This window comes from Cygnus atratus, chromosome 4 (assembly GCF_013377495.2).
Source record: "Cygnus atratus isolate AKBS03 ecotype Queensland, Australia chromosome 4, CAtr_DNAZoo_HiC_assembly, whole genome shotgun sequence".
Taxonomy (NCBI): Eukaryota; Metazoa; Chordata; class Aves; order Anseriformes; family Anatidae; genus Cygnus; species Cygnus atratus.
Genome location: NC_066365.1, coordinates 76,028,055 through 76,050,914, shown reverse-complemented (window position 1 = coordinate 76,050,914; position 22,860 = coordinate 76,028,055). Strand labels below are relative to the sequence as shown.

Here is a 22,860-nt window from a genome sequence, read left to right as displayed (position 1 = left end):
TTCACCAGCTCTGCTCCCATACAGAAGCACGTGCACAAGCTCTGGTTCACAAAAGTAAACAACTAGATCTAAAAACAAATCTCAAGATCGTGGTATGGAGCAATTTAAAAGCTAACAGGCATAATCTTCACCTAAAACCTCGTGCAGTATCAGCGTGGGGCTATGTGGGGAATGACTCTGACATGAAACCCTTGCAGAAAATAGTGGAGGGGAAGCATGGATACTCTCTGGCTCAGGAGTTTGACGCTTGTGATATTACTGAAGCAAGAAAGAATAGGAAATTCAAGGAAGGACCTCCAAAATATCACTCCAATTTGGGGCTAACTGGTTTGATACTGGGTCCAGCAGGCTACGAGCTGGAAGAGTTGAGACCCATCCATAAACCCAGTGCCTCAAGCACACTACACTCACCGGCTGGCCTGCTGTGACCTCCCTCTCGAGTGGGCTTGTTTTGATTTTGTGTTGGAAATAATCTATCTAGTTTTAAAAGGATCCCCCCTCCTTTTAAAGCTGAAGGCTTCCCCTGACCGCATTTGGACCAGCTGCACAGAGATGGGGGAGCAGGAGCTCCAAACTTGAGCCACTTACAAGACACCTTGCAGTAGCTATCTCCAGATAGCTGATCTACCCTAAGTCAACTCTTTCCATCTTCAAAGCCCAAAGCCAGGGGAGGGAAATTGCCTTCCAGAAATACGAACTTAGAGCTAAATACACCAAATCATAAGTTACTGGGATGTACCTATATATTCTCAGTTGTGCAGACTTTCTGACATCCTAGGCAGATCTAATTCTGCTTTGACACTTCTTAGCTGTGTAATTCTCTACTGTCAGTTACACTAGATCATAAAAACCAATTTGCAACTAAAAATGAAAATAACTTTTTTTTTTCAGTTAGTCCTGAAATATTACTTAATTGGGGTGTTTACTGTGGTTATAACTCATTCATGTGCACACTCCCTCCCCTTACTCTTAGTTACTTCTCCCTTATGATGGCATAAATTGCTGGGCACGAGAAAGCAGACCCAACACTTTGCTTACAGCCCACTCCAGACCTGCCAAACCCTTCCGTGATCATACCCAGCCACATCACCTTCCTCTTAACAAAGTCAGAGGCTGCTTTCCTTTTCCTTACATTCTCCACCCATTCAGTGCACGGAAACAGATGAGCGTTACCTGCCAAAAAACAGTGGATGCCAGCGTCTGGTTGGGCAAGAGAAGACCAACAACCTGCAAGAGAAGAGATTTTCATGTTAACAAATATACGGTTGGTTTGGGTTTGTTGGTGCTCTGGTAGGCGCGAAAGCAGGAAGTGTATTTTTATTGACTTTAAGAAGTTGTCTTCATTTATGAATTTATTTCATGGTGAGTGGCCAGAGTACAAACCAAGAGCAACTGGGTGAGGGAACAGACCCATCCCTCCAGTTCTTCTGAAAGTGCCCATTCCAGTAAGAAGTGATAAAGGCTAAAAGGGAATAGATTTAGGACACAGCCCTATCGTTTCCCCCCTGAACTTCCCTTCAGCCCACTGTCTTTCAATTTTTCAATGGGGAAAGTGGGTAACACAGCTGCCCCTAAGAGCTCCACAACTTTAATTATTGCTTGCAACACACCTCTAAGAGTCTGTCAGCACAAACTGTCTGAAGATTAGTTCATTAAAAGTAAACGATTGATTTTATCCAAGTATTTCTGGAGTATAACCCAAAAGTCGCAGGAATACAAGAGTTCAAAATTGCTCCTATTGGCAGTGAAGTTTTTTTTTTTTTTCTATTTTCCTTTGGCACATTCTCTGTTTCAAGCACAGGGAAGAAATGAGATTTGAACATCTGAAGACAGGAGTGCCACCTGGAAGCACATGTGCTCCTGTTTGGGAGCCCTGAATTCTGTTTGAAGAGAAGGGAACTGTTGATGTGGCATACTCAGGAGCTGCGAAAACTCCTGCCTGGGTTCTGAGCTGCGGCTGACGACGGCTCGAGGCAGCCTGGCCCCGCACATCTGGCGAGGTCTCTTCCAACCTAGATGATCCTGTGACTCTGTGTACCGCCGCTGCCACGCGGATGCGAGGTGCCGCAGGCTTTGCAAAGTCACCCTGAGCAGCATCTGAGTGCAGACGTGTGTGTGCTGCCCATATGGTCCTGAGAGCATCCCGGAGATGTCTCAAAATACCGTGATATAAAATAGTCTCTGCCAGACTCCTTCCTACCTCGTTTGGTGGCAACCTTTCCTCTTCAAGTGTAAGAAGCTGAAAGAGAGGAAAGAAGAAGAGGAGGAAGAGGAAATTGAAAGCTGGGGGACTCCCAGCAAGGAACCCAACCAAGAGGGACAAGAAGGTGAGTTCTTGGGTAACAAACAGCCAAGAAGTGGTACTTCTTGGTACTATCATCTCCATTTTCTCCCTTCCTGAGCCTGAAATGCCCGATAGCTTCTGAAGACGGTCTTTGTGGCACACAATCACACTTGCAGCTTTGTGAAGGGTCTGAAGACCGAACGACTCCTTTCAACTCCAAACACGTTGATTTTCAGGATGCTCGGGTACTGATGTGAACTGAAACGTCTCTAAGGCATCCGCGCACCTGGGCAAGAAGGCTCCGAGGTCACTCACTCGCAGACCATCTTCGGCACCATTTTCTTTAGGTTTGCTCCAACAGAAGCCCAGAAGACAGAAAACTTCCCTGTCACGGCACGGGGAGCCTGCCGCACGGCGGGACGAGCTCAAGCTGCCTCTGCACATCTGCAGCAGCAGCAGTTGAAGAGGAGGCAACTTCTACGCTCGAGGACATGGAAGAGAAACAACAACAAACCAAAGGGTACCAGGGTTGGGAGGCCTGATTTCATTTACGCCTTCTTTCCTTTCTCCTCCTCCTCCAGCTTTTCCTCCTCCAGCCTTTCTGGAAGTTGCAGCTACTTGGTGCGCTGGCTGAAGGCCAAGCCATGCGAGTTCCCACTAATTTGCTGCTCCCGTTCAATCTGGGGATCTTGTCCTTAATTACGGAGCCGCCGGTCAGAGCCGAGCGAATTCAACAGGCGGTGAACCTCCTCGTCCCCGGGACCGACGCTCACCCCAAAAGTCATCAGGCTAACGAGGCTTTGGAGGAGAGGGAAGGCGGCAAGCGGCTCCCGCATTGTCAGCCGGAGCTCGGCGCGAGAGGAAGAGAAGGGAAGGGAAAATAAATAAATAAAAAAGAGCACCCAAAATCTGTATGACTGAAAGAGGCACGTTTAAATGCAAACTCTCCATATGTGCAAGAGTCTGTCAAGAAATGTACAGTTTCACTTTTAATTACTGTCAGGGGAAAAAATAACTAAGAAGGAAAACAAAATATACGGGGAAAAAAAAAATAAAAAAGGTTCTAAACACCAGAAAAGTACCGACTACAAAATTTAATTGCCTATCAGGTGTGAACAGCCCTCTGTGGCTGCAAAGCCAGCGTTCCCGGACGTCTGCTGGCTCTTTGCACGTTTGGTTACGGGCTCCCAAAAGCGAGCCCCGTGCCCTGCCTCCTCGTCAGGCGCCTGCGATGGACAGGTGGGACTTCTCCAAGCGTTTCCAAGTGGCAGCGAGGCCTCCCGAGCCTCCCGTCTGCCTCTCAGAGGACAAAGGAGCGGGGCTGCAAATTCCTTCGGGCCCTTTGTCGCCGGGGTTGTTTGGAACCGCAGGCACTGCAGCCGGGTGCTGGGCCGGGAGCTGTCGGAGAGCAGCCAAAAAACACGAACCTGGCCAAGGGGCCGGCTGTGCTGGCACTTCAAAAAGGGGAAAAAAAAAAAAAGAGGAAAAATGAAGTGTTCTGCTCTGGTTTTAAATGGCTGGGGAAAACGATGTGCCCCAAGGGTGCCAGGCTGGGTTTCCTAAGTGCAGAAGAGCCTCTTCCTTGGGTGAATGCCTCCTCCTGCGCTGGAAACCCCAACCAAGGTGGGGGGAAACACAGGGAGAGTAAAAGGATGCCCAGCAGCTGCCCTGCCATGACCGCTGGCACATCGCACCCCTGTAGCAAAGGCAAATAACGCAAGCAGCTTGGTTTTGTGCCTCGTGGGCTGAAATCCAGGTAGGCAGAGACAAAGTGGTCCGTCCTTACACATACCCCATCCTGCTGCTCACTCCAGTCCCACCGTGCCCCCGCAGCCCTTCGGGGGCTGAGCCACGAAGACGGCCACGAAGGGATGGAGACCACATAAAAGCCAACGATGGCAGCTCTCTGAGCCGGGTCACTCTGCCCAGGGGACCGATACAGGCAGAGAACACACAGCCACAGGATTTGGTGGTGTCAGGGGAGAGGCTGCTTAAGCCAGAAGAGAAGCGATTATTCTTGGCCAGACCTTAATCTCTTCCACAATGAGCTGAACCGTACTGAATTATTTTGCATTAGCTATAGGGTGGGGGGGACAAAACCCCACGGATAGAGGCAGCGCTGCGTATCGACTGGTGGGCAGCAAACCTGGTAATGCATAAACTGATCCCGTTCTGGTTTGGGGTGGTTAGGTGACCCCAACACACTGGGACAGGCAGCCCTGGAGCAGCGGCACGCCGCCACGGCTTCACCGGCGCAGATCCCACGCGAGAGCTCGCCGCAGGCACACCGAGCCTCTCTTGAGGAAATCCCATCCCCCTATGCTAAATGCAAGACTCAAACTGTTTTTATGCTAGAGCAGGCTGCCAATTTTGTCACTAAATTTCACAGATCGATTGGCATAAATGTTACATTTTAATTTTAACATTTGAAACGTTTGGTTTTCTTTTTTTCCTTTTTTTTTTTTTTTTTTTAAATGACAAGAGGTTCCAGTTTATCCTTTACAGCTAGCGAAATTGGGCTCATCTGACAGCTCTCGGCTCCTCTGACAGCTCTGGATTTGGGCCGATTTCATTGTCAATTTGATCGTTAACTCGTTTTTGTTTAACCTTTTCTTTTAAAATGCCCCCTACAAAGTTACCGCCACGATGTTACACACGACAACAAATAGTACCAGCAGGGCTGGGCTCTGCCTCCAGCTTCCAGCCACCCTGCTACCACAGGTCGGGAAGGGATCGCTACCTTTCAGCGAGCTTCGTGCCACCGTCCCCTAGGTTTAGGAAGATGAAATTTAGCAGATTTTGCTCCTTCGACTGTTTTAATGCACTTGACCTCATAGGCTGGGAGAAAAGCTGGAGGCTGCCCAGAGCAGGCTTCATTTATTCAGCTTTCTGGCACCAGCTTGGGTGGTTTGGGGCAAAACTCTGCGCCCCAGCTGGCCCATTCACAAAAGGAGGTTAATTAATAGCTACGGCTCTGAAGATGAGCTAGGTTTCAACGGGAGGAGCACGGGATTATCTCCCTTCTGGCTGTCAAGAGCACCCAAACGCTTGCAAATTTCACAATAACAAGTACCAACCACAAACGCCCTCAGCAGTAACCCCACGTAAAGCACTCGCAGCTTTAACTAATCGAGATGAGGAGACACAGTGCTGGCCTCACCGCACTGCAGCTCCCCGCGTTTCTCACGGCCGGGAAGCGACTTGCAAACCATGCAAATAATAATGGGGAAAAACAAGAAAAACCCACAACGCCTCCAAAGATGAATCCACGAGTTGCAGAAGTTGCAGGCAATGAGCTCATCCTGGTCTTCCCTTTCCAAAAGGGAAACACGGAGCTGGAGACGTTGCGGAGACCAGCGGGAGCGGTGGGAGGTAGACAAGGAGCCTGGAGCACGCCGCGCTGCGGCCACAGGGCACATTTTGCACCACCAAGCCCCCACGAGCGTGCGAGGGGAAAGGTGTGAACCCCGTGTGAATCTGCGGCGAGGCAGCACGGCGGAGTTCGGAGAATGGTGTGCGGGTGCTAAAAAATGCATTTCCTGTTACTCGCAAACAAAGCGGGGAGGGATGCTGAAGTACTTACAATGGGCGTTCCGAAGGGAATGTAACCTATTAAAAAAAAAAAAAGAGAGAGAGGCATGCATTTTAATAGGTCGTTTGGGGCTGGAAAAACATCACACCTAAGAAATCTAACAGCGCTACCATTTTAGGGTACAAGTCACACCTGGCACGGCAGCCTGCTCTCGCGTCTACCAGCCCGCGCCACCACAGGCACGGAGATGTCAGCAGCGAGCATCAACAAGAGCAGACTCCAGGTGCTTTCTAAATCTCCTTCCCATCCTCTTTTTTTCTCGGGTCGGGGTCTACGAGTTTCCCTGAAACTTATAAAGCCTCATCTAGACCCTAAAACTTACTCCAGTGAACCCAGCGTGTGCCAGTACGTAGTGTGAGCACTTCAGAGGGGACAATGTACGTTAAGGAGCAGGACCATGGTGGGTCCTCCCCCTCCTATCTCTCCAATAACAACTTCCCAGCAGGGGAGCTCATTTATTTCTGGGTCACTTGAAAAAGGAACAGGGTATAAGCACCCTGAAGAAAGCACATTTACACGCTCAGGAGTGGAGGAGATCTGGGCAATTTTAATCATAGGTATAAGTTAAAGCTCTCTATTATGGAGAAGGCTTTACCCCAAATCTTGTTGAGCACCACAAAAATCAAATGTTTCACGTTCTTCCCCTGTTAGGACTGCCAATTTTTGTGCTAATTATAATTCATCTCAACGACTTCCACCAGAAGGTCTCAGGATTTCACCAACATTACTGAATTAACCCTCACAGGTCCAACTTAAGTCAGGAAGGGCAATGACCCGAGAGGATGAAAGATTTTTCCAAAAGTACAGAACAAGGCAGCAGAGGTCCTGGCTTTCCTTCCCTGCACGTCACCTCCATCTCAACCTTCCTCAAAGAACAGGAGAACAAAACCCATCGGCCCCAATATTTGTCCCCATGGAAATATGGAGCAGGTGCTATTAAGGAGGATGCTGCCCATCCCTTTGGGAAAGGACCAGAAAGGACCAAGGTGCACTCGCAGCCTCCGGCGAGCAGTGACCCAGCGCACAGCAGAGGTAGCTGCGGGTCTGTGCGCAGCAGAGGGACACCCCAAAACGGGAAGGAGGAGGTGAGGATTTAATGATTAAGCAGCCAGCTAAGCCAGGAACAAACACAGCTGATCCTTCCCGGGCTTCCCGCTGCTACAGCTATTACGTACGTTTATTTTTTAGTGTTTATTTTTAAAAAAAGAAGCTGCACCAGGGGAAGATCAGGCTGGGTATTAGGAAAAATGTCTTAACCATGAGGGTGGTCAGACACGGGCACAGGCTTCCTAGAGGGGTGGTTGTGCCCAATGCCTGTTGGTGTTTGAGGCATTTGGATGCTGCCCCCATAAATATGCTTTAACTTTTGAGCAGCCCTGCAGCGGTCAGGCAGTTGGTCTCAAAGGTATTTGTGGGTCCCTTCCAACCGAAGTGCTCTGTTCTGGTGTGCACATGGAGAAACAGGGCTCATCCTGCTCGATCCTGGAGGGTAAAACACCACGCTACTGGCTGGGCAGCAAGCTTCAGCGTTTACTACAAAGCTAAAATGACCGCTACAGCGATGGATGCCAGAAAGGACATCAACATGGTAAGGAGAGGAGAACTCTGAGCACTAGATCTCACGTAGGTATTTAGGATCCTAACTCACCTTGATTTCTAAGGGATTTAGGCATTTGAGTTATTTTCTGGTCCTAGCCTAAATACATACAAGATGCACTGCAAAACCAGAGGGAAAAACGATAGCATTTCGTACCAAGTCCCAGTGAAATTAATGAGTGCCTGGTTGGGCTATACTCTACCTGACATTCTGAAAGGCATGAAGATGGTCTCGTTTGTGTCGGGGTGGATGATGGCCTGCAAAACAGTCAGCAAACAGCCACGGTGAAGGCACAGAAACCACAGGTGAGCTGCTGAGGACGCCGCCGGCCTCACCGTGCCCATGGCTCTGCCAGAGGCACCCGCTGTCCCGAGGCCTCCTCCTGCTGCTGCCTTCCCGTCTCCTTAAGTAATTTAGCATAAACTACAAATCGATACGGAAATAATTTGGTTTGAAATACAGAAGTGTTGCTTCAGAATGTGTCTGAGCTTGGAGCAAAGCCTGCCGGCGTGGCTGGCACCGTGAGGGTCACCCAAATGAAATCCTCGTGTGCCGTGGGCAGCCCAGCCTCCACGGAAACCCTAATTCTGGTCTGCCGATGAGCAACAATAAAACTCACCTGGCCCACATGCTTTTTTTTTTTTTTGTAAAAAAAAAAAAAACAAATTTTACAAGGAGGCTGTGTTAAGAGGCAGGGGACGACAGCCTCCGTCCCTCCGTGATCCGGGAGCGCAGCGGAGGGAGGCGCCGCACAGCCACGAGCCTCACCGAAGAGCTGCCAAACTATTTTTGAAAGGCTTGGAGACAAGAAATCTCTTGACAAGACAGGAAGAAGAAAATGAAGACATCAAAATATATAAATACAAAGCAAAAAAAAAAAAAAAATCAGACTCTTGGGTGGCAAACAGTGCTCGCTGCATTTACATGTCTGTGGCAAGGCAAAACAGCAACTGGCAGAGTCACTGACGGAGAGGGGACAGCATCACTCAGCAAAAAGGGAAAAAACAGCAACGGGAAGGAAACACAAAAAAGCGTATTACCTGCTTTATTTTTTGGGCGGCCCACAGCTAGAAAAACAAAAGAGAAAGTGACATTGAGAAAAGCAGCAGCGAGAGCTTTCCCCGTCCCGAGGTTCACGCCAACCCCCAAATATTCCTCGTGTAGCTGCTGCATTCATTTTCTGCATCCTCCCGGACCTCACACTCGTGTTTAAAGCTTTTACACAGACCCAGCTCCTTCCGTTTCATGTGGCCGGCAAGACACCAGGCAGAGAAGTTATTCTTTCGTATACTGAATGATGAGAAAGAACAACCCCAGGCTTTACAGATCAGGAATTATCTTTGAAACTCTGCTGTGCGTAGATCCCAAGGCAAATTTAGCCCAGCCTTCCCCTGAAGGAGCTTCCTGCGGAAACCAGAGCTTGCCGGGGAACAAAGGTGGAGCAAGCAATGCAGGGAAATAAAATCAAGCATCTCTTCACATAAACCCTGGACTCAGAGCAAGCCACCACGAGTTTTCGTTTTTTTACAAGGGAAACGTTTTTGCAGAAAAATACTCGTAAAGGGGAAAAAAATCTCATTTAAAACTCTCCCGGGTGCCTACTGTTATTTACTGATTGCAAGTTAGCAGCAACAAAACACCCCAAATCTGGCTCAGACAGCAGAGATCTACGAGAAATAACAGAAGAAATACAGGAGAAACAACAGAAGCTGTACAGGAGATGCAGATCCAGCTGATGAGTAGGGGACCACTACCAAGACACCTGGCATACTCTGCACGGCTTAAATGCAAATGATAATCTGGAAAAAAAAAATCCCCATTTCGATGTATACATTTCTAGAGATGGACAAATAAAATGTGACTCCCAACAGTTAAATTGCCTTTGCTATTAAAAACTGTTCTACCTTTTCAGCTAAGGTCTGGCTTTGTCTCCCAGCCACCAGCCTGCGCTGCACCTCTGTCTGACAGCCTTCAGAGCCGTCTATTTTTGTTCTTCACTCAGGTACTCAGAGCTGCTAAATCCCCCCTGTAACCTTCACTTAAAGAAAAAAATAAAACAGCAGAGCCAGGAGACTGGCTGTTTCCTTGGCAAGGCACATTTGCCAATCTCTTAACCACCCTCGTGGCTCTTTTACATCTCTCCAATTTGTCAACATCCTCTTGAATCGAGGACGCCAGAAAGCAGACAAATTATTCCAACAACAGTTGTACGGGTGCCAAACCAAGGGTAGGCTAACCTGATGATTTCTGCTCTTGCTGTTGATAAATCCAAAGATAGTGATAGCTCTTTTCGCTCTGAGAGCTCGTGTTTGTCTGACTACCCACCAGCTTACCTACCCAAGCGCCGCGGGCTCATTCTGCAGTCCAGGCAGTCGCACTTGGATTTCGTTATTGTTACGGCATAAATTAAGCACAGCTCTGCCATTCCTCTTTACCTAAGCATTGACTCGCTCCTTCCCCAAATAAGAAGCCATGGAAATGCTGCTGGAGTAAGGTAATTATTCGGCTTTACATAGCACGAGTTGACCCACTGACACCAGCAGCCCCAGGATTTCACTCCAAATCCAGCTCTCGCTCCAGAGCTGGAACTCCGTGCTGAACGCCACCGCGTGCGATGAGTTACTGGAGCATCTAAATGTCACGGGCTGATGCACACATCCCCAGGGCTCTTCCCTGGGGAAAACGTCCCTTTCTGAGGAAAATTGCTGTTCCCCATTTTACAGATGAAGACACAACAAGGCAATCTTTGTGCTTGGCAGGCACACAGCTGGATCTGCCCTCATTAACCCCAAAATCCAAAGGGTGGGAGGCCGCATGCCAAGGCATCGACCAAGGCTTTTCCCCACGTGCCACCCACCAGCTTGAGGGTTTTGAAGGGACGAGCACGCTGCAGGTGCCTGCTCAGGGTGTCCCAGCCATCCTGTGGCTGCTCAGGTCTCGTGCATCTGAGCTGTGAAACCAAGCCACGAGATTTTCCTCTCTGACTGCAAGCACCAAGACCAGCAAAAAGGAAGAGGGATGGTTTCTGAGCCAGCGCTATGGCTTTTTTGGTCAAGTTATCTAATTTCATTAATTGATCCCAATATTTATGCATTTTCCTGCTGCAGTGCAAATATTGTTAGAACATGTGATTTCATTACTTCTCAGAAAGAGACTTTACAAGATGCACCTGATGAGTCACCTAAAGATTCTGCCAGCTCATTTTCACTTCTTTATCCTCTAATTCATTTTCTGCCTGCAGCATCTTTCAATAGCTCCAGTACTCCGAGGAGTCTTGCCAGCTGGGGAGCTCGTTTCTGAGAGCAAGGCTCTGGTTTTGCTGGGGATTTCATTCACGCTCTCTCCGGCCATCTTCGAGAAGCAGCCAGATTTTGATCTCATTTACATCAGCATGAACCCACAGCATCTTCACCAGAGCACGTGGAACAGCTCCAGATTTCTGCTCAATTTATGTCAGAATCGGGTCCATCATCTCTAAATATAGCCTGCACAGGGTGGGTCTCCTCTAGCAGATGTTCCTCCTTTACATCTTACTCTGTATTACTGACTCAAAGCTACACAGGGATTTTGCCATCTTTGTAATTCAGAAGCAAGAAACAAACCTGCTCACACATGGATTTACACCAAAAACCCCAAGGACGAGGGTGCAGGAGAGTTGGAGCAGGCAGCAAAGGACAGTTGCTCCAGCCTGTGGCCAGCGGAAGCTACCAGCAGGACAAATCAGCCTCTGCTTCACGGAGGCATCCTTTATGGCCGTGAAGAACTCCAGGACCCTTCACAAAAATGCTCCCAGCACCAGCATTTTACGATGCTGAACTCACGGACGAGGTTTCCATCCATCCTTCGCAGGGTTCTGATTTTTCTATCATTTTTCAAGGAAGGGATTCACACCACTTTGTTCACCGCCTACAGCTTTAAAAGGCATGAACTCAGGAACTGAGCTCAGTTACACAGAAATGTTTTGTGCTTATGGGGTTGAAGGAAGGGTATCAAAGACTGCCATGACCTAAAGAGATCCAAAGCTGCGGTAAGGAAATAAAGAGGGGAACAACTCTTGGGGAATAGATGTGGTCTTTGGTTGACAGGATGTTCATTAGCATTCCTTACTTAGCAGCAAAATCGCAGCTTAGACATAGCCTTCAAAAAAGTATTTATTTAAAGACTATACCCAGCCCAAATCTATTAGCTAACACCTGCCACTACAAAAACAGCACACAGGGTACCAGCTATTAAGAAATTAACTATCTTCTTATCAAAACCTGGGAAATTTCACGGTCCTGGACTCAAAGACGGGATTTTTTTTCCCCTCTCTACAGTGCAAGTTTCTCTTAGGTTGGAAAGCTGTGTTTGCAAACTGTTCACCCTCGACTGCAGCAGGCTCCAGCACCGCTAAAAGGAGCGGCCACCTCCGCCCGAGGCTGGACCCTGCCCAACTGCTCCTCCGCGAGCTCGAACCCCGCAGGCTGAGGTCAGGAGAGCTCCGACAGGTTCACACCACCACCGTGCTGCCAGAAAGGCCTCCCTGCAGTCCGTGAGACACAGCAGACTTGTGAGATTTGTGTCAGGAACGCGCAGAAGCTGCTCCAACGCTCCCCTCCTTCAGCTGCACAGCGTGGCAGTAGGCATCCAGTGATCTGAAATCCTACAGCAAACGCTCTGGATATGCCATGTCAGCAGTAACCCTATGTAGAAAAAAAATCCCTTACCGATTAATCACACTTTAATGACAGGGCACAGCTGTTTTCAAAGAGTTAACGAGGAGTCCCACATTTGACGGGCCTAAGTACAAGGGAAAACACAGCGGCCTAAGCGCTGCAAAACAAAGTGGCCTACCTGCGTTACACTCCGCACCATCACCCACAGCAGCTTGCAGAATTTCCCTAGTGAAGGCAAAGTAGAAGAATTCCTCTGAAAAGGGTTGTTTTGTCCCTCGGTCAGAGGCAAAGCTCCCTCTCAAATCCGCTGGTCCCGTTTTGCTCCGGCAGGGAGGCTCGCACCCCTCCACCAGGCCCTGCCTGCACCCACAAGGTCTCATTTTAACGAGGTAACAGGCTGGAGTTGGCACCCCGTCACAAAGTGCCAGGAGTTTCACACTCTTGGAGCTGCAGGTTTTATTAAAGTGAAGCTCGGATTATCTATCCCACACTGAATTCCAAATATTGGGTGTCGGGACCGGAACGTGTGATGCAGCAAAGCTGAAGAACAAGAGCAAGCTGCTTTGATGTGAGGGACAGCCTCCAAAACCAGAGGTGATTTTCACTGATCCCAATTGTTTAAACGACATGAAACCAGGGGGAATAAAAAGAAAATATTGTTCAAGAGGCCTAACTTACTGTACATGCAGAGTTCACTAAGGAATACTTCAGTCCAAAGACATGGGTTGGGCATCGTGTTACTGGTAGTAGTGACTGAATAAATTTTACTTCATTCTACATCCCTTAACTGGTAGTCATATATGGTCAGAATAAGACGCCAGGGGTGAGACTCATCCCCTCTAACAGACATCTACAACATCCTAAGTATTTTCTGCAGCACATCCTCTGGATGCCCTTTGTGTCAGCAGGCAGAAATCGGGCAGCTCCTCTCACCCCCAGCAGAGGAGCAGTCCTGGCTGCACAAGTGCACTCCAGCAGGGCTTCCTTCCCTCCGCCGAATTTAGGATGGACCCTACACGATGAGTTCTGGCTCAGATTGGCCCAAAATGTAAAACACCCCGAAGCACCAAGCTCGTACCAACATCAGCACAGCTTGCGAAGATACGGCACCTTTTGGATACCAACGGGAGCCTGACAAAAGTTGGAGATAGTAGGTTAGCACATTTAGGAATCCCAGAATTAATCGCTACAGCTTTTCCAAACAGATCTCCCACAGATGTAACCAAGCAGATCCAGTCTTTCAGCAGGGCCAGCAGCCTGAACCAGGACCACTCACCAGCAGCTCCACTACGAAGTCAGCAGGGTTCGCTCATCTTAACCTTCCCTGCAAGGTTAAACACACTGGTAAAGTCGCACAAGCCTTTTGGCCAGCGGTGCTGTGGGACATTTCCGTTTGCTTCTGCTGCTTCCATTTCCACTGCTTCTTGCAGTGCTTTTGGGAAGAAAGTCACATCTGTAGCACGTGCAGCTGGAGAGAAACGGCCATCCACGGCCCCACCACTGAAGCCCCATTTGCTTAAACAGGAGGCCCATTATAAACAAGAAGTGTTCTCATTGACATTATTTTGCTTGTATTTCACTATGCTTCTGACAGTTTTTTTTGTTTTCTTAACTTTTTTTTTGTTACAGACGGGGACCTCCCAAGTGCCCGCTGCACTGCACTCTCCAACACATCATCCTCGCTGCCAGCACCACATTTTTCTCTACTGCCTTCCTAATTATTAAAAGCATTTATGGTGGTCAGTCCGCTCCAGAATGCTCTGCTCTCTGCTGTTAAGAGGAAAGGAAACACCTATTTTCAGTATTTCACTACACCCAAACACCAGCGCCAAACCCAAGGCAGTTCAGTGCAGCACCTCCTGCTAAAATGTGTGCTGCTCTGCTCCGCTCCCCACCCCTACTCCCTTTCCCATGAGAGCAATCACGCATGCTTTGCATGGCTTTCTCCCACTTCTCTCCAGCTCCAGTCCTAAAACCCACATTCCCACTTCTTGAAAAGTGATATTTTACACAGAGACAAACGCACAGCACCATCTCCAGCCCAAGCATTCAGCTGGGGCTGTAAATGTACGGATTTACGGCGGTGGAATCCCAGACCTTTTGGCTCTGCATTTGACGTGGCTGAAATGTCTGCAAACCTGGTGATGTGCTTAACCCTACCCGCTAATATTTATGGAAATCTGATGTCTGGCTTTAGTAATAAACATGAAAAACAGAATAACATAACGCACTGCCTGCACTTGCTCCTCAGAAGGAACTCTTACCAAAGGACCATCCTCAGCCCCGCTCCTGGCGGGATTTACCTTAGAAAGGTTTTAGCTCTAAGGGGACAAAGCTCAAATAACACATGCATGGTGTAAATCACAACATGTCTCTACACATTTCCTGCACCTGGCATTGAAGTAAATCAGCAAAAGAGGCACCAGAAGCTACCACCCTTCTTGGATGCCAATGGAAATCTCCTTCCCCATCCTAAGCACCGTTACGTCCCAACGTCAGGAGCTGTTGCCCATCTGCAGAACCACAAAACCTTTGAGCAAATGCAGGAGTTGAGGCTGAGACACCTGCCTGCACCGCAGGCGTTGGGAACCGGATCGGAAACCGCGAGCAATTCCCATGAAATACACAGATACAAACCCAGTGTAGGTGGAAACAGAATCAAGTCCTAACTGATAAAAAAAAAGATAGCACTTAAATAACACTTTGCAGCTTTGCAGCACTCGATAAACATTAACTAATTAATCCTTACAGCATTCTACTGGAAAGATTTAAACAGAAGAAGCAGCACTCACAGAAAAGCATCGCTTACAACGGGGTTGGGGAAGGACTTGGATGCCATTACATGGTTTAAAGCACAGCTTTGAAAAGCAGGCTTGCTAATGCAGCTAGGTTGCTCGATATCAGATTTGTTTCAGCTTAGTTTAGCCATATGGAGCTTGCAAATCTAATCTGATTTGTAATCTAGATGTGAATTGAGATAAACTCTCCTAATCCTCAAATGATGAGATGAAGCAAAGCCAGTTTGTAACTGAGTAAGAACATCAGGGGTAGAATTTACAACAGTTTATTTAATGGGCATTAACCTCCAGCACTTTTGCCTGAGCTCCCCAGGTGCCTGCTGCCCTCGGATAGTCTGGAAATGATGCCCTAAATGTTTGAGCCAGCATAAACCAGGCCACAGAGAACATTTAGGCTGCAGAAGAGAGAAGGTCCAAGCTCTGTCCTTGGAGCACCGAGCAGGCTGCTCGCTCGCAGAGACAAGGAAGCAGCAGGACAAGCGATATATCTGCGCTTTATTGTATCCTGCAAGAGACCAGAGGAAAAAAAGTACAGTTTACTGCAAATGGACCTCTTCGCTCTTCATCAACACTGTTAAGAAAAGCTATTATTCTGCAAAAGGGATGCTGTTTAGTCTCTGATAGATTCATTGTTCTCTGCTGTGTCTGGGACAGCGTGAGCAGCTCTTCCCGCTGCTAACATGATTGAAGGAAGAACACAGTAATAAATATATGCCCATTAAGCTGGTGAGTCTCTTTTCACTTCACTGATACTAATGGGGAAGAAATGAAACAGTTTCAAAACAGCAAGTTGCCAAAGCTGCATTTGGAAAGGCTGAGGAGTGAGAAGTCACAACTGACACACCACAGTTCATGCTCCGCCAACGCTCGCAGGAAGGGGCTGGCTGGAGAATAGCGAGTGTCTGTCTCCAAGGGACCATTTCAAAAAGCTGCATCTTTCCTCTCACTACAGATCATTCAGTTTGGAGTGGTTTGTTGTTGGTTTTTCCCCCCCTCCGAACACCCCCCTTATGCTGAAGCTTTCAGACCAGAGTTGCAAAGGGTAAAAAATCATGTAATATTGCCGTCTCGCTGTTATCTTGATTTCTAACAAATAGATTTTTATGCATCTTAACATATATGTATAAATAAACAGTCAAACGAACGAGGAGGTTTCCTGCAGCAAATCTAGGGACCTATGTCCTGAGGTCCCTTCCCACCTGAACCAGCCTGTGATCTGATGGCAGACAAAGAGGAAGGTGTGGATGGATCAAAATCTAAACACCTGGTGTCTCAGAGCTCCACGGATTTGCAGCAAACGATCAGGATGTTTAATTCTGGTCTTAAGAAACCCAGATACATGTCCTACCTCCATCACGGACTTGCCTGACCCCCAGCAGCTGGAGCTGATGCGTGGCAGTGGCACCGCAGCCCCCCCGCGCCTCCCTGTTTCAGGCACACAGCCACTGAGTGAGGTTCATGCAGAGCAGACAGAAAATATAGGGAGCTGCTCAACTCGACAAATGAAGCATTTTGGGAGGGGGGGAAGGGAGCTTTAGTTTTTATTAAGATCAGCTCTCTGAACCAGCTGTGCCAGTGCAAGCGAGCAAGGAGGTGGGAACACATGGCCAGGAGGAGAGGAGGCAGAGACATGGCAGTGCTGCCTTAGATCAGCTCACGCTGCCATGGCATCGCACTTTCCCTTGCAATATTCTGGGCACAGAACAAATTTGTACCCGTTTGCGGATAAAGTTCAGAGAACAAGAAATTCAATAGGTGCTGCCTCTACTGGGGGGGCAATGAAAGAAAAAGTCATCTCCACGAGGCGAGCAGCAGCACAAGGGCTGCATTAGTTAATTGCACAAGTTTTTAAACCTCTTATCGGTGCTGCGCTGACATGAAACAAATTAAGATCTTGCACGAAAAAAGCACCGCTCGCACTTGTGAGCCCTCGTTCCGTGCACACCAAGCACCCTCCGAGGCTCCTGCTGGCACGGCGCTATTCTGTGGCTCTTTGCCTCTCTCTGCTGGCAGGACCAAGGGGAAAAGCTGGGGCGCAGCCGGAGACCAGGACCAAAGGGACACAGGGGAGGTGGAGGAGGGCAGCAAATCTTCGTCGCCGTATCTCTTAGACTGTATTCCAGTTCCTGGTTAACACAGGTTTTTAGGACAGAGCAGTATGTGACTACAAATGAGGCAAATCAGGGCTCTGATCCTAGCTGGACCCAGCCTGGTATCACACCAAATACTGACCAGCAGCAGCACAGACACAGAAGCAGCTCGGCAGCTATTTCTAACACCAATCTCAAAGGCAGGAAGAGACCTCCGGGCTCAGTGCACAACAGAAAGGACACGTTTTGCTGGGCTTGCTAGCTGTGTAGCTCAAGCATTACACTATTGCAGGGAATTTTAGCAATGAAAACGAAAGTATAGGGCATTCTGGGGAGAAAGCTAGAAGAAACGAGCAGAAGTTCGTTAAGAAAATCTCCCCAGCACTGATGCAGACCTTCAGCTGGTGCACTGCTGTGCCAGAACACCTTTGCCCACATCCCATGTTTGCCAACCATTCCCAGGGCTTTACTGTGCTCCCTCCCGCAGCACCAAGCGCGATCACCACACAGTGAAAAGCAGCTGTGTCACAAACCAGGCATGATTTAAATCCCTCTTTATCTGATAGCCGCCGAGAGTGCTGCTTCTCTTAACTTTTACCACTGCTGACATGCCAGCATCAATCTGTTCTTCCAATCTGTGCTGGTCTGTTGGACAGGTTGGGAAAGGGACTCACACACACAGAGGACACAGATGCAATCCTACAAATTAGTGAAAGAAGCCTGGGGATAAAGGACAAAAGCCACATCATTATGCCCGCAGTTGGTACAGCCTTTTGGTTTTGAGGATAAACCTCAGCACCGATGCTCCTGAGCTGGAGAAAACGCCCCCTTTTAAGCTCGGTGTCTCTTCACCCGTGTTTATCAGGCTGATATTTGACAGCCACTGTTTTTATAGGAGAGAGCACTCCCTCAAATGAAACCTTTTTACTCCAGCGGAGATTCCCTCCAGGAGGCAGTTGGGGGAATTGCCTGCCCTGTTTAGAATTGGATATGTTACAGTCTATACCTTCTGCTGCAAATTGGCTCGCGGTGCACTTGTGTGTGTCATTTTCACCTACCCACTCGCAGATCGCACCAGCCACCGGAGCTCCGTGCGAAGGGCCGGATCCTGCCAGCCCCGTCAGCTGCCGGTGGAAACCGGCACTAAAACCGGCTTGCAGCAGCGGCCTTTTAACACATCCTGCTCCCCCTGGTCTGTAAGGAACGCAAGCTGAAAAGGTCACTCGAGTGTAATGCGAGCTCACCTAACGAGGAGCACCAAGTGCTGGAGAACGTACCAGGGAGATGAAGAAATCCCGACAGGAGAGCACTGACACAACGGTACCTACGGGGCTGGGAAAGATGGGACAACTGAACTGGTTTCTTCCCTTAACACAAAGCCCACAAACCTCCCTTCTTGCCCTCTTTGTGGATCCTACAACTTCTCAGCTGGTCCCATCCGAAGGAGGAGAAGTGGGATAGCAGGGGACAGCAGCAGGGCCGTGCCAGCCCTTCCAGTGCACCTGACCCCTACAGAAAGAGCTGAACAAAGGGCATCGATACACACGGTTGCCAAACAGAACCAAAAAACAGAAGTTTACTAAACCCACGAGTACTCCCGAAGTTTTCCAAGCAGGATTTTTTATTTCTAGGCAGAAGAATCTTTGTACTGGAAGGTTCTCATTCCGGTACGAGCAACAGCTGCTTCTTCCATCAAACACTTGTGAAGCCATGGGATCCAAACATCCAACACAGAGACACGCAGCACTCCCAAACCCCCCAGCAGAAGACCAAACCTCCCCAAAGCCTTCAGGGAATTTGTTCTCCCTGCATGTTTTACAGTTCTCACCATCTGGATGAAATATCTAACCCAAACGACCAAAAGAACAGAAATACACTCCAAATGGTGGCATTACCAAAAATATATATGTTTTTAAGAGAAAAAGCATGAAGTCATAAGAGCCTGTCAGGGAGGAGGCTTAATTACAGCGTGGGGTATTGCCACTACACAGAATGGTTTTGGTTGATGGGATTTTAATAAGCAGAAGTTAGAACCCAGCTACCCAGCTAAGCCAAACCAAGTCCGGCTGTCAAACGTTCAGAGAAAAAGTTGGGTAAATAAGCTGAGCTGAGGAGGAGGAGTTTGCAGCGTGTCTTCTTGCCCAAGTATACAGCACTGCATAAATAATCATCAGGCAGCTATTCATCCTCCGTTCTGCTGAGTGCCTAACTGAGATAGCAGCCACGGCAAAAGTCATCTTTTAAAAAACATTTTTCTAATATGGAAGAAAAGCTCTGTTTTCCCTCAATAAAAAGCTATCAGCAGTCTGGCAGCTATCGACAGTTAAGAGATCGATTCTTCATTTTTGCTAATGATGCCCAAGAAATAGGTTTTTACCACCTTAAGTTAATGGTCACGCTCCTGAGCGGTGAAATCACTCCAGTTCAAGAGCGAGTGCAACAGCTGCGGGATTTTAGGCTGCCCAAAGAGGTTGGGGGGCTCCTCCCTGGAGAGCTTCAGCAGCCGCCGGGATGTGGGGCTGGGCACCCTGCTTGGGTGCTCTGGGACCCTGGGATCTGACCTGAAAGCAGCCGAGCTGGGAGTGGTGGTGCCTTTGAATCACTTCACGGAGAGCTGGAGCCAAGCCACGTTTCTTCTGGAATCTGGTTTAGAGATGGCCACGGGGAAGTGGAGCAAAGTAAGATTATGGCTCTTCGGAGATTTTTTTTTTTCCTTCAGATGGTCCATAAATGTTCCACTTCAGCTCATTTTGAAAAACCTGCTCTGGAAGTGCCGAGGAGAAAGCCTAGTCCTACAAGAGCCCTGTCAAGAAGATAAGCGTTGAGGAGACACTTGGCGTTACATAGCTTTAGGCTTCTACATTTTCCATTTCTCAGGCAGTAAAACCATTTCAGCGAGCAATAGAGATTGTGCTGAGCTGTTGTTATGCTTTCAGCTACTGCCTGCCATCCTTCCTGAGAACCATGAGTTTCTGAATGAGGGAAAAAAAAGGAGTTTGAACACTGTCAAACGCGCCGCACCACAAAAGCGGATCAGTCAGGAGATTAGCGAAGCGGCTCTGTCAAAACAACTCATCTTCTCCATCTCGAAGCTGATATTTGAGGGGGGCTGGTGGGTTGTTCAGGAAGCTAATACATTAAAACTCTGTCCAAAGTCTTATTTTAAAGGCTCCTAAGGCGATTATGACTTTAATGGTGATTGTGAAGCCCAGCAGCCCATTCAGACATCTCGTCTACCCACATGCCTTACCCAGTCTGTGGACGCAGAGCCCGTTATATGGGTAGAGATTCCACCTCTAAGGGGCTCCAGCAACCAAACCCTCTGGATGAGCTCTTAAAACAAAGAAGATGAAGTTGAATGTTGTGCTCTTGAGCTTCACATGAAGCTCTGCCCAGCCTTTTTGACCGTACAACTCAAATAGGGAATCAGCCTCTCTCACATCACGATGTTAGGTGAGCCAGGCAGGTACCCAAGTACACTCTTCCTGCCTACAACAAACACCGGGTGACTAGCTCTGTTCAGTCAAAAAGGATTCAAATAAATAAATAAATAAATAAATAAACAGTCAAAAGAATCAAGTTACCTCTCATCTGCCAGTCTTCTGCCAGCACGTGGCAACTCCACCAGTGCCTCAGAGGTGTGCGAGACCTACCTGGTCATGTAAACTCAGGTGGCTCCCTCTTTTATTCCAACCTCAGCCCATGCATGTGAGGCACCCGCCGCAAAATGGGCTCCTCTTAGAGCAGCCTCGATTCCTTTTCCCAAATTAGCCTGGAAGAACTGTTAATGCCCTGATGCCCGAGCCCATCCTGCGGCTCGTGGTGCACGGAGAAGCCACAGAAATGGTAAAACTGAGCTCAGGGAAAGTAAAATAGGACTCTCCGGGCACCTTTGGTTCCTGAGGGGGAAATCTGGGGTGAAATCCATGCAAGCGAGGTGTCTCCCCTCCCCCAGAGCGATCAGCCAGCACATCGTATGTTCTGCAAAGGCACCAGCAATTAATGAGACACGTCCAGCTGTGTATATCTGGCACTCTCGTACTCAGCTCAGCACCGGCAAGCTTCCAGCTCCCCAGCTCCCCCTGCATGCTCCCCTCCAGCCTCTGAGATAGAAACCAGCGGGTGCCTACAGGAAGGGTTTATTTCTGAACTGGTGGCTCTGCTCGAGAGGAGGAAGATATTCCACCCGTTTAGCGACAATGCTTCTCTCACCAAAGACGACCTACAGCCAGATTTTGAGGATTTTCCCCTGCTTTTGCTGCAAGGATATGCATGCAAGTAGCTTGTTCAAGCCACCCAAAAGCGTGCTGAGGAGGAGAACAGCGCTCAGACACACAGGGCTGAGGTTTTTCAGGTGTGCCCAGAGGAGCAGCACAGCCTGAAAGCCACACCAATCCCTCATCCCCTTCAGGTCCTCCCAGCTGACCCCTATCGGAGCGGTTTCGACACCAGAAGCGAACAGTCCAGTTTCACAGGCTCGCTGGGATCTACCCACGGCTTGCTTGCCTTTCCCTGCGGTTTTCTTTAATTAACACTGCAAAGAACAGTAAAACACAGCAACAGGCACATGCTGCAATCTCATGCCAGGCTCCTCTTGGGAGAGCTACTTTATCCCACAGTCAGCAGAAGCTACTTAAACCCCTCCAATATAATCGACATTGCGATGAAAGCAAACTGTGTCAAGATTTTACTACAAAAAATATTGTTTTTAAAACCAACGTGCTAACATTTCTCTAGGAAAGACATTTCTGGCATCATTTTCTCTTTCCTCCTCTGCCCCATACCTTTATTTTCCACTTGAAACCCTCTGGCTTGTATAATAAGGTTCGCCTCCTGCTTACACTGTCCTGACTGAAAGAAGCAAGAAACGTGAGGCTTCTGCTTGCTCTCTCTCAGTGCAATTCTGAATGAACTCTGGGTACATCCTAGGCTTGTCACTACGCAGACCCAAAATGTAGGTCAAAAGTCTGCGTGGTTTGCCTCAGCAAATGACTTCACTTCATCTGCCTGAAGGCAGATGGGAACTGAGTCATCTGCTGCTGCATCATTCTTTGCTTTGCTGCTTCCCTCAGTCCTGGTTGCTTTTTTCTTACCATCAGATTACGGGTGAATGCAGGCGCTGATATCAAAAGACCAGGAGAGCAATGCCTTGTCTTGCACATTGCACAGGGAGGGGATATCTCCTGTTTATTCTTCATTAAAGCCATGCCTTTTTCCCAAAACAGCACCCACCACATATGCTGCCACGTTTTAGAGTGAATTCAAATGTCTTTTTTTTTTTTTTTCGTTTATCTGCTATAGTCATCTTTCATGAGAATAAGCTATTATACATGAGCATTAAAAGAAATAAAGGGGTTATATGACCTGCGGGCTGTAGGACAAGAGCACAGTACCATTTCCATCACTGTCTGCACGGGAGGTGCACGGGTCCTTTGCCACGGCCGCTTCGTACAGCTCCTGTCTGCCAGTCTGTGCAGCTCTGTGTTACCTTACACTGCGTGGGGCTCAAGGTTTTTGTGCTAGATGCACAAACACACACCGCAGTAAAGCCCCTGGCTTGGTGTTATGGTCAGGTGTGCACACGTGGATGAATAAGGAAAAGAGTATGAGATATAAATACCTGCATCTGCAAGAACAAGGCTCAGAAAGCAGTCTGGCTCCTCTGCAATACTTATCCGTGCTTTCACGAGTTCTATGTGTTCATAAAGATTTGATAAATGTTCAGAAAAGAGGACTGACAGGGTCATGGAGAGATCACCCAACCCATCCCTCTGTCCCAAAGCAAAATCAGGTTTTACCAAAAAACGACCCTTTTCTCAGCAGCTATCTAAGCCATGCTACGGT

The 22,860-nt window shown here is 48.4% G+C and overlaps 1 protein-coding gene across 3 annotated transcripts in view; it reads right to left on the bottom strand.

The window, feature by feature from the left end:
- Window positions 1-22,860, bottom strand: part of SFXN5 (sideroflexin 5) — a 91,637-nt gene that overhangs the window by 47,250 nt on the left and 21,527 nt on the right. Inside the window, exons 1-5 of one of the 3 annotated variants that reach the window (XM_035547443.2) lie at window positions 21,801-21,905; window positions 8,514-8,540; window positions 7,676-7,730; window positions 5,868-5,893; window positions 1,174-1,227 (exon numbers count right to left, since the gene is read on the bottom strand). In XM_035547443.2, the coding sequence (XP_035403336.1) occupies window positions 1,174-1,227; window positions 5,868-5,893; window positions 7,676-7,694 (99 nt within the window). In that variant the 5' untranslated portion in view covers window positions 7,695-7,730; window positions 8,514-8,540; window positions 21,801-21,905. Of the gene's footprint in view, window positions 1-1,173; window positions 1,228-5,867; window positions 5,894-7,675; window positions 7,731-8,513; window positions 8,541-21,800; window positions 21,906-22,860 lie in introns of those variants that run through there. The other 2 variants (XM_050710617.1, XM_035547441.2) reach the window with 2 other exon arrangements.